Source organism: Mytilus californianus, unplaced genomic scaffold (genome assembly GCF_021869535.1).
Source record: "Mytilus californianus isolate M0D057914Y unplaced genomic scaffold, xbMytCali1.0.p SCAF_15, whole genome shotgun sequence".
Taxonomy (NCBI): domain Eukaryota; kingdom Metazoa; phylum Mollusca; class Bivalvia; order Mytilida; family Mytilidae; genus Mytilus; species Mytilus californianus.
The window spans coordinates 15618978-15631117 of NW_026262637.1; the positions used below are offsets into that span (position 1 = coordinate 15618978).

The 12140-nt window shown below is 31.1% G+C and overlaps 1 protein-coding gene across 9 annotated transcripts in view; it reads right to left on the bottom strand.

The window, feature by feature from the left end:
• Positions 1-11001, bottom strand: part of LOC127725502 (agrin-like) — a 40394-nt gene extending 29393 nt beyond the window's left edge. For all 9 annotated transcript variants that reach the window (XM_052232523.1, XM_052232521.1, XM_052232517.1 and 6 more), the window contains exons 1-7: positions 10928-11001; positions 7720-7792; positions 4568-4673; positions 3944-4066; positions 2519-2644; positions 2035-2160; positions 1021-1146 (exon numbers count right to left, since the gene is read on the bottom strand). In XM_052232523.1, the coding sequence (XP_052088483.1) occupies positions 1021-1146; positions 2035-2160; positions 2519-2644; positions 3944-4066; positions 4568-4673; positions 7720-7777 (665 nt within the window). In that variant the 5' untranslated portion in view covers positions 7778-7792; positions 10928-11001. The remainder of the gene's footprint in view (positions 1-1020; positions 1147-2034; positions 2161-2518; positions 2645-3943; positions 4067-4567; positions 4674-7719; positions 7793-10927) is intronic.
• Between the last annotated feature and the right edge of the window lie 1139 nt (positions 11002-12140).

Below are 12140 nucleotides of genomic sequence, written 5' to 3' on the forward strand. Positions count from 1 at the left end.
TATATATAGGTGGCACATTCTCTTCAGACATTATCACGGTTTTTCAATTCAAAACATGCATGAAATATTTGCCACTGGACATTAATCAACCAATAACCAATCAATCAATTCATGACGAAATAGGTCAATTTCCCCAAGAAAGTTATAAAATCACCAAGTTGCCTTAATTTCCCTTCACAATAATTCAAAGTATACATTTTTTTGTGTACAAAGTATAATTGCATATGGATGATAAATTATTACAATTTTACGATAGCGTTGTACTCTAATCAAGGTATAAAGAACCGTATGTGCAAACTTGCAATTGTCAAGAACAGTTTTTAGATCCAAAACATCCAGGATATTTAAAAACCAAAGTGAAAACTAATTACAAACTATTTAATTTAATTTGGAACACAGCATGTTATTTCAAAATAGCCAATGGCAATTTTTGTTTTCATATCTTGATTACGATACAATGAAATCTTACCCTTGTGGTCATTCATGCGTAGTTACTTAGTACACGGAAAAAGTATGTACTATGCAAATTAGAAGGCGAATTCAAGCAATATGATTGGACGAGAAGTTGTAAGTATGTGCTAAAATTAGATAGTCTATGAAAAGGTATATACTATAAAATTAAGAGCTCGGGGCAAGCCCCTCGCTCTAAATTTTATAGTATATATAGAAAATGAAAGGATATGGAGTAAATGTACATGGGACAAAATCGCATACAATACATAGAAAACATAGAAAATTATCAATGAACAGGGCTTTTATTCCTGTTCTTCATTTTGACAGTTAATGTAGGGTCTTCAACAATGAACGAATCATTCATACCCTACAACAAGGTCAAGACGGCCTCTAGCGTCGACTTAAGCGGTACTATTGATAAAAATAAACCAAAGTTCACCTTCTTGCTCCCCTTGCTATAACTTTTCATAGACTAATCTAGACTTATATGCATTTAAAGAATAACGTTCTCATTGAGACGGGCGACAAATTGTGTTTCTAGCTGCGTTTTTCGAGCAAGTTACTTACGCACATGTAGCCATACATTTATTGCTATATGTCTTTCCGTCTCTGCCACATACTGGGAAGTATATTTTCGGACACGCACAGCTGGTTCTACAAGGGCACCTTCCAGAACACGCCACTTCAGTTTTTCTGTAAATTGTATTTGAATATTTAACATGTTTTAATTGAAAAACAAAATGCAAATTTGGATAAGACAGAAAAAACTTAAAGTGACAGCTCTTTGAAACTAAATTTACGTGTCATGATTGTAATATATATAACACTAACATGAATGATAGTGTAAGGACGTGCCATGTGTAGTTATTAAAAGGGAAAACGTTTCTATTGCAGTAAAAAGATGTAAGCACGTGCCAATTACAGTAAAAAGATGTAAACACGTGCGGAGTACAGAAAATATGTAAACACGTGTCATGTGCAGTAATAAAGATGTTAGCACGTGTCATGTACAGTTAAAAGATGTAAAAACGTGCCCTGTGCAGTAACAAATCTTTCTAGAAACCTTCGTATTTCGTTTATAAAGTACATGTAATTTGTTGTAGCCTTGAAATATTGAAATGCAACTGAAGACTCTTGTAGTTTATGATGCGAAAGCAAGAGGAACACCATTTAGTATATTATATTATATACGACATATATCACAGGCCTCTTGAAGTAATGCACACATATATCCCACTTTATTAATAGCTATGTTATAATATAATCCCTTTCATGCAATAGAAAAGTCAAGAGATATGTCTCCAAGAGAAGCGAAATAACTTATACCAAAGTTATACGTTACGTGCGATGAAAACTACTATCTCCCGTTCAACAGATAGAATCATGTTTATACATTTGAAACTCAAATGTAGTTTTTTCCACGAGTGCGTTCATTCTATGTTTATCTGAAGTATCTTTGTAGTTCAGTGAAGTATAAATTGTATCGCTTGTCCGTTCGATTCTAAATATATAACAGTCACACCGTCAAATATCATATAAATGATGAATTGAAATTTATACCTGATATAAATTTCTACTTACGCACAGCTTGCACGACATTTGTTTCTGTAACTTTTCCCATTCGTTCCACAAACAGGTGCGTGTTCATGTTTACATTTACAACGCTTTCTGCAAGGGCATTTGCCGCGACAAGCTATTTTTAATCCCCTGTAAAATCGATATATATATAATAAAAGTATTAAATTATCACAAATATAATTTAACGTTATAAATTTCTAGTTTTACTTGAATATTATGCGAGAGCATGCAATATTTTCATACGAGCGCTAACAGGAAACAAAGATGATAAACAGAAAGGCTGTGACAGAAAAATTATATTATCGTCATTGGGCAGTTAAAACAGGGATTATTTAGTTTCCAAAACTTGCATAGAATTACTACTCTTTCTTCAATCGGTATCATAAGTAATTTCATTGCTTACATATACTTTTTTCTGAGGCTCTACCGAAATCCCCAGTCCCCAATGTTTCTAGCGCTTAATTGATAAATCTAATAATAATCATACTTGCAGCGTGCATGACAGTAGTTGTGATATGGTAACCCATCGCTTGCACACACAGGACGAGATCGTGTAGGACACCTTGGACAGCGATCACATGGGCATTGGCCATTACATTTGATCTTCACGTGGCTTCAAAATAGGAAAGCGAAACTAAACTAGTTATGATTAGTTATGCGCTTCTGTTAATTTGATACACAGAAACAGCACGACTCTACACATACTATTTGATTTACCCGAGTCGCCCATGTTACAATTTATTTGATGCATCCAGTCGCTCGTAGTTCATATATTATTTGATACATTTCAGACACCCTACTTTAGACATATGTTGTATTATTTGGTATACTTTTGTTTCACATGAAGCTAATTTCAAAGTTAACATCTCCTGTACATTCATACATTTGTAATATCTCTGCTGATCAGCGAAGCTAGCAATTTTAACCATGTTATATAAATTGCTTCCCCTGTTATTTGCAGTACGTGTGTTTTAGTTAAAAGTGCAATTATAAGAAATAAGAAGGAAACTGATTATGATTAAAAAAAGATTTATGTTTATATTTGTCTTTTAGCACTCAAGTTTTTAGTATTACATGAACAATTGGAGAGGGACCAGTCACCTCTCGTATGTATAATTTTTATTTGCTCTGTCTCATTTTGGTATGATTGCTGTAAATCGGTTCATTACACTTAGTTCATGTGTTGTCTAATTCGTCTGTTTATTGCTAGGATCTTACAACACATTTCAACTTCAAAAACTGTATACTTTGCATATAATAAATAAACGATTTTCCAATTCGAGTGCATTTCCCCGTACATTTCTTATGTCACAATGATTGTGTTATTACGTCACAATAAGAACCGATTGTTCAATGACATCGGGTAAGCCGGCGTTACGTTATTTATAGAAAAGAATTCGAAATTGTTGTATAGCGACAACATAGCCAGGTGGCAATGATTGTGAATACAATTCATAGAAATACCGTAACGTATTTACAAAGGCAGATGTTATGTCTACATAATTACATTACATGTATGTTTCACGAAAATCCGTTAGTTTGATTGGCTAACAACAATCGCGCGTCATTCAAATATTAACCTTCATATCAAAATGGAATGTTACATTCATGATGACACGTGCTTCCACATAAAAAGTGTACAGGTAAACAAAAGAAAAACTTGATAAGACTTTTTTTTCATGGTCTTAGCATAAACATGTAATTATAAGAAATGAATGCTTCTTTTAGTAATTTGATAGGGTTATAAAAGTGTTGATCGTGCACACATTTTTAGAATGAAGCGCTTCCGCTCTTCATACAAACTGTGCTTCGGTCAACACTTTAACACTCCAATAAAATTACAAAAAGAAGTTTATTTCTTAAATATGATAGTATCTGTGACCTCGTCTGTGACAGATCTGGTAAAACTTACTAGCAACCTGCAATGCAAGCATTACGATATCTCTTTCCATCTTCTCCACAAACCCACTTCCTCTTCCGGTCGCATGTACATCCACATGGGCAGAATCCTTTGCAAGCTACTGTTGTTTTTCCTCTATTAATTTAGAATAAGAATTCGTAGATTTTTTTTTCATGTTCTCGAAAATATTATGGTAAATCTAAACTAAACTTGTATCATATTATGTGTTATATTCTTAATATACTGAGCTGATATACACATAACATCATTATTTCTTTACAGTTCATACAGAATTTAAAAAAAAGAAGCGAAAAACAAAAACAAAAACTAAAACAAATGAGAAAAAGTAAAAAGTGAAGTTAAAAAAAAAAAAAAAAAATCTAGAGTAAGTTAATCAGTGTCTTCATTCATTTTCATATCTTATTTTGACCCCGCCCAACTGTCCACCGGATTCTACGCCGCTGTTGGTAATTAAAAGAAGAAAAGAATAGACTAGATTTGAGATATCTGCAGGTATAGACATCTAAACATATATGTTGTTTGTATCATGTTTCGTGTGATTTGTTTCATTTATCATGCACTTTTCATCACCTTCAAACTGGGCATTGCATATACAATAATATAAGAAATACATGCCTTCGTTTAGCTCTGCATTCAGAAAAGTAACTGTGTCCATTCGCTCCACAAACTCTGCCACCTCTTTTATGACATTGAATCGGTCTATGATATGTTGATGATGATGCTGAAATGGTCATGTAATAAGCTTGTTTAGTAAACAAAATATAGAATATACCAAGGGAGCAATAAAACATTATAAGTACAATAAAAAAAGCGACACCATGGTCAAAAAGTTAAAAAGACGAAAATATGATAACAATGATAAAACACTACACAAAAACTAAAGATTGAACAACACAAACCCGACTAATAACCGGAATTTAACTCATTTGGGATGTAGAAATCATATGAATATTGCAAACTGCATGGAAAGGAACATTTTTTATTGGAACAGTTTTAACAAATTCCATTTCAATTTTTGAATTCGATAGTTATATGAACATAAGGAGATGGATTAAGTCAATGAAACAGCAACCCTAAATAATCAAGATATCAATAGGTCAACAAACGGTCTTCATCAAAAGACAATATGTCAATATCCATTTCACCAAATTATGTCTTTCTTTCAACAAATATAATACTTGTTATCATATGATCACATGACAAATGATAAAAATATATGTACATTGTACGTATAACACGCACATATATGTACATTGTAAGTATAATACGCACATATATTTTTGAAAATTCAGTAAAGCAACTATTGGGACAGGATTTTTGTGCATAAAAGTCCAGTGGTGGTTAATATCAGGGTGACGAAATAGTGTTGCAGAATAAAGAATTCGTAAAAAAATCTTATTTTCTTTAATTATTTCACGGATCCATGCAAAGAAACAGGAAACATTAAACACTGAATTATTATATATTTTATATCAAACTAAAAAAATCAGCATTACTCTTTAATATTTGTGAAGTATTATTCTCTTACTTTGAACAAATAAATTGCCATTCGCGTTATCTTTGTGTTCAATTCCGAAATGTATAATGTTAAATGTTATTTCTTTGTCGTCTAATATTTTTTTTGGGTTAAAACCAAAGACCAAAAGACAAGGACTAAAAATTTAAGGATAAAAACCTTAGATTGAATTAAGATTTCGTACTTGTTGTTCACATTAAATATTAATAAAATCAGATATAGGATAAACGTCAATTAGGCAGCAACTCAACAACACAAACATTTCAATAGAATAAAGAGGTCAACATAGTAGACGTCTATACGTTCTTAAATGTGTAAAAAAAAAGCAAATCTAGAAACATTTTGAGTGACATACATGCACGGCCGCCATTAATGAAATTCCTGGCTAGGGACAGACACAGAAGCACGTCGAAAGCTTGAACCAGTTGTTGCCATTTTTATCTCGATAAGTGGATTAATAAAAGGTACATAAATTAGTACATTTATACCCTGCATTGAAAGAACCTTACTATAAAAGATAATAGAAAAGTAGATAAAAATATTCCACGAACAAACCAAAACAATAGCATTAAGAAGGACTATTTTTTCACACTTACTTAAAAATAGCTTGTTTAAGAATTTAAAATGAAATCAACATAGGAATCCCATGGTTCGTATCATATTTGTCTTATACTGACCCAAAACCAAAATTGAATAAATGAATTGATGTTTGTTGAAATTGGTTTCCTGGTTCTTGTAAAGAGTGTCAGTTGTGTTGCGTTACTAGCGGCAACAAAACATTAGGTATTTCGACTTAGTACTAATATTAAAGTCACATTTGTCCTTCAGATTTTTTTCTACAGATTGTTTTGATTGTCTCTTAATGTTTCATGCGATATATTTCTTGTTGTTGATATCTTAGGTTTGGTGGAATGTTCCCGTATACTAGAAACATACGATGTTAGAGCTTGATCGTGTATTATTTGTTTAATGTTTAAATTTCAAAGTTGTATCAACAGAATCAAAATATAATAACAAAGCATGTCTTATACATTAAACAATAAGTCGTTTATGTTTGAATTATCCGTTTAGTAAATTAAAGCTTATAGCAATAATTCTTCCGTCCTTTTGCATTTCCGTTATTTTTTTCTAGATAACAAAACGTGGAATTTTTCATATCTAAAAAAACAACAAGGCTGGAGTATGGAAGTGCGAGGTTTTTTGCTCAGATTTCTAAAACATTTTAACAAACTATCTCCCTAAAGACAGGGGTTTAAACAAATACAGGTCATCCATATGACGTTCAAGGAGCAAATCTGCACCGTAAAAAAAATAACAAAAAACAAAAAACAAAAAAACAGCTAATTGAATAATACAGCCGAATAAATAAGAATGCATACTTGGACTGTAATTGACGTCATTTCGTTCGTTTTTTAATCTATGGTATATTAATAATTTCATTATTATTAATATTCTATAACCTAACCCTTTGATGTTTAATGTATAAATAATATCAATTCATCCTATCTAATTTCATACTTCTTTAAAGAAATTATTATGAACCTAAACCAATTCTACGCGACACATGGTAGTACTTTAACTTAAAATCATAAGAAAATAATCTATCGACGTATATGAATATAGATTTACATCAGCTTTTCTCGATGATGTCAAAAGTTTTTACTAAAATATAGCATCTGAAATGAATATCCAGTGTTTTCTAGTACTATTCAAGGATTCAATGATTATTGGATTAGCCTTAACAGGATACAACAGTTGTAAATTGTTTACGACACTCCTGTTTACTAAAGTTGCGAAATGATAATATATAAATAGTTGTGTTCGTTTTATCTTTCGTCAGTCTGCCATTGTATCAGAAGAACCAGGGATTGCATTTCATTGAAACTTATGAATTTCAAATCTTAAAACCGAATGACATTGTGCCCGTCTTATATATTATTGTCGAGTCATAATAATTTTTGGGGATCCACACTGATAAACTTGAATTTTGCTATATTTTCCAAATAATTTCATATAAAGATTTAGTATCAGTAGATTTTCCTACAACTAATAACTTTATTTCAAAATACTTTTACAGAATATTTCGTATCTAATGAAAATGTGTGACACTCATTAATTTTTCATCTGTATGACATTGGACATTTTTCAAAACATGAAATTTCAATATCTTTACAAATGGGAGAACAGGCTTTGAATTTATAAGATTTTCTCAACGGTTTTTTTTACTTAAAATTTCATCACTAAGACTAACCTTCTGTATAAATGTAACAGAATGATACGAAGACAAGGGCTGTGCAGAAAATATGCATACTGATGATAGCTGCCTGTAAAATAAAGAAATTCAATTACAATTTATTTCATATAATTTATTTTAATAAATCCTTTTCGGTAATATGCGATGTAATATTGTTTTTGAACAAGCAGTACTTCGACTTAAGGATGTGCGCTACTCATAATTAGATATTCGGAATCTTTAGTTTTATCCACGTAGTGCCAATAAAAAAAAAATGCCCACTAAGCCCTACTTTTCTTTTCATAATTTTATTACATATAGTTTTCAAAACCATTTTTTTAATTTTTTTACAATCCTTGTTATTTTTTCATAGTTTTTGAAAGAGAAAAGGAGCCAATGTTAAATGTACGAAAAATCTAGAGATAATCCTTTCCCGCCACATTTTCAATTTATTATATCCCAAAAACAAGGGCACGTACCTTTCATTTTTTCTGCTTTTTAAGTTCCGTTATTCAAAAAGTATTAATTTATAATAGTCTCAGACTTTTAAAAAGCTTGTTATTTTGAAACAGAGTAGCGAACATCCTTAAAAGAAGTACTTCCAGAGATGCCTTAATCATTATTTGATTTTAGTTCTGTCGAAAGCCACCACAAATTAATAATAATAAAATATCTAATTAACTAATAAAAATGACAAATTATTAACAAGTATTGTTTTCATATAAAAATAAGAAGATGAGTTATTTTTGTCTAGGACAACTTTGACATTATTCAAGATATCTATCATTTCTATTGATCCAATGCTTTTGAAATAAAATAACTAAAAGGAGATAGATGTACGACTTCCGTCAATGAGACAACAATCCCATAAAACACAAAAACAAAAAGATAAAGATGCATACATTTGTGTACTCTTTGAGTTGGTTAGATTGCTGTCTCTCTGGCGTGTACTGTATACAAGACTAACTTTTTATTCAAGGTATCATATAAATACAAATATTCTAGAAACATGAATATATTTCTTTGCGTTACAATGTAAAAGAGTGTTAATAATTTTAAATGTTTATTTTTAGTAAACAAAACAAAGAGGAAACACTGTTCATTTTAACATGAAGGATCTTTCAGTCATTCTCAAGTAGTATCAGTAGATTACTCTAGAAAAAAAAAATCAGTTGAATAAGTGCCACGTTCACGGTGGTGTTAATTGAAAAATCAAAGAAAAAGCACGTGCGTGAACTGATAATTTTTCTCTATTCTAGAAAAAAATTGTATCTTCATCATATTGTGCTTAATTTAATTCGTTTACGATACTATTTGTTTTTTTATGCACATACTTTAGTTTTCTTTTTTTTCTTCTTCTTCTTACAAATGTAATTTCCTTTAATTATATGTATTTAACTATGGAATAAAATGTATTTTCTGTTCTACGATTCATAAAAAAAAAAAAAAAAAAAAAAAAAAAAATGTATGTACAGTTTTCTGCGCAAAGAACTTTTGTCCTTGGCACAACAACCTTCATTAGAAATGGTAGAGACAAAAAAAACAAAAGATAAAAAAAATCGAACGACAAAAATATAAAGTAGCAGGGTTTTCAACATAGACAAACATCTATACTTCTTATCTTTTACTAATGAAGTGATTATACAAAGTTTAGAAAAGGGGAGTTGGAACTGACCTTTTAAAAATAGTAACTTAAAACTGTACTTTTCAAAAAGTGTTTGCAATTTCTGAATCTAATGTTTGTATAAGAATAAGAAAAAGTAAAAAAATCTATCACTCCATTTATATAAGATATCAAAAAGCGAGTAACGCTAGGAAGTGCAAATTAGGTATGGTATGCAATGGTAAGAAGTCTTTTACTAATATTGTTTATAAATTATAAATGTATAGTTTAATTTTCTCTCTTCGGTTGATCAAACAAATCACTTTGTGTACTGTGGATTCATTTATTTTCGTGGGTACCGATTTTCGTGGATTGAGGAAATCTTGTATTTTCGTCGATGATTTGATTGTAGTGGTTATGATAAAGTTTGAACACAAAACAAATGAAAATTTGCAGTTCGTTGTATATTTAAATTTGTGGTTCACCTTTATGACATTAGAAAAAAAGGCAGAAGATACAAGGGGACGTAACTACTGATAAGTTGTAGAAAAACTGACAACGCCGGTGACAAAAAGGAACATGCACAAAGACGAACAAGTCTACAAAAATGCTACATAGAAAATCAAAGACTGAGCAACAATGGGCAAAACCCAAGCTATGTTATGTTAATTACATTCATAAAAAATAACCGATCAAGTAAATAATCAATCGCATTAGTCTATAATAAAAGAGGCTTAGCGTTTGATGATATTCTAGAAACACAAATGATTCACCTGTAAACACTACCAAGGACAACAAAATAACGCATGTATATATCTTAAAGTAGACTTAAAACAAGTCCTTCTTCAAAGAGTAACCTACAATATAAACGAATTAAACATGATGGATGGGTCAATGAGACAGGAACCCAACGACAAAAAATAACCAAAAGACATCTAGAGGGCAAATGTATACAGTCTCTGGTGGATAGTTGTCTCAGTGGAAACCATACCATGCACATCTTCTTATTTTTATATTTAACAATAGACAGGTGTCTACACAATATATCTATCTGTAAATCGTTCACAGGCTATAAAAGTTGTCCATTTTAACACAAAAAAATAATTAAAAATCTGCCCTAAATCTCATTTATCCTAATAACTACTGACGTGGTTCCTTACTTGGATCAGGTCCTTGAATACAATATATGTGGCTTAATTAAACTAGTTTTTCGTAGATCCCAGCACGCTCCTATTTAATTAAACTCAGTAGAAACTTAAAAAAAATTCTTATGTCAATCAATATTTCAAACCTCAAAAATCAGAAATAAAAACTTGGTGTTGAATGAAAGTGAAAGATAGTTAAGAGTTATTGTTCACACTGATAAGTAAATATTATAATCTGAAAATTAGCTTTGCCATTTTGTTATATAAAAGTTTGACTTGTTCGTGTGTTGTATTGTTCCTAAAATTGAAAGGAATGTTGAGAAAAAACTATGATATTTTTTTGAAAACAAAAAAAATATCTGCATTACCTTAATCACATTTGTCAGTCCGCCAAAGACTGTATTCTATGTGTAATATTTTGTCCATTTTTTCAAAGAAGATTATTCAGACTATGTTCGAAAAAGTACATTTTACTTACGGTGTTAACACAAGAAGGTAATTCAAATAAGCCTAAAAAGGAAAGAGATACACAAAATCACACATGTTAAAAACTAACCTCTTATAATATTTATCATAAATGTGTAAAATATTCAAAAACTTATTGACACATTATATATTCTTAAATAGTTAATCCTACTTTATCTGCCTGATTTGTTAGACCGTTAGTTTTTACCACAAAAGGCTTGCTACAGATGTTCGAAATGAGAAAGTCGAGATTTAACTTGTGAATGAATGCTTAAGGCTCTAGATAATAGTTACATGATCAAATGGTGAAAATAAAGGAATAAAAGCAGCGAATAAAAAAAAAGATAGAGTAGTAAATAAACCTGTATGACAGTATCATCTGACATCATCTGATTTCCACAAAGATAAGTATGTCTTTGTCTTTAAAATATCTTTTTCCTTCATGTCACACTGATCATCAGACCAGACTTTGACGCCATCCGGACAGCAAGAACACGTTTTGTTGTTATGGCGTAGGTCACTTTTGACCCTGTTTTAATATCTGAAATATATAATAGAAATACGTTTTATTCCGGATCAGCTTGCTGCACTTTTTACCGGCATGTAATTTATATTCAAACGAATATTCCGTCTGGTAAACTCATGGGAAATATTAAAAGTGACCGCTCAAGAGAGTTAACCTTTTTAATGAGGTTCCGAAAAATTCCGATTCCGACATCGCCCATGACCGGAATCGCGGCAATTTTAAGTGCTTTCAATTGGTAGAGTTATTGATCTTGGCCCAATGAAATAAAAAAGGCGGATGCCGGCGTTGTAAATTAGAAGAGAACTTTCAAAATATGTTAATATTCGTGAAGAGATAAGTCGGTGATACTGTACTAATCGGAACTGAAAGGAGCAGAACACACATTCACCTCCTATTGCTCGATCTTAGTTTGGAACAGGTTCCGATTCTCATGTTGACTTCTGTACTGAACACATATATTTTTTGTTATGATAACATATATATTGGTCGTTAAAATCATTAAAATTGCCGTTTCTAAAGTTTAAATTATGATTTCATGTAAAAATTAAAAACAGCTGACTGCGCTAGACAGGTGACCTCTGAAATACGGTAAATTGTTTAGAGAAAACGTGTGGGAGGGTCTGAAAGTGACCTTTGGATACAGGTTAGTGACCGCTGAAACGAGGTGAGCGTAATGGCAGGTTTGACTGTATATTGATTT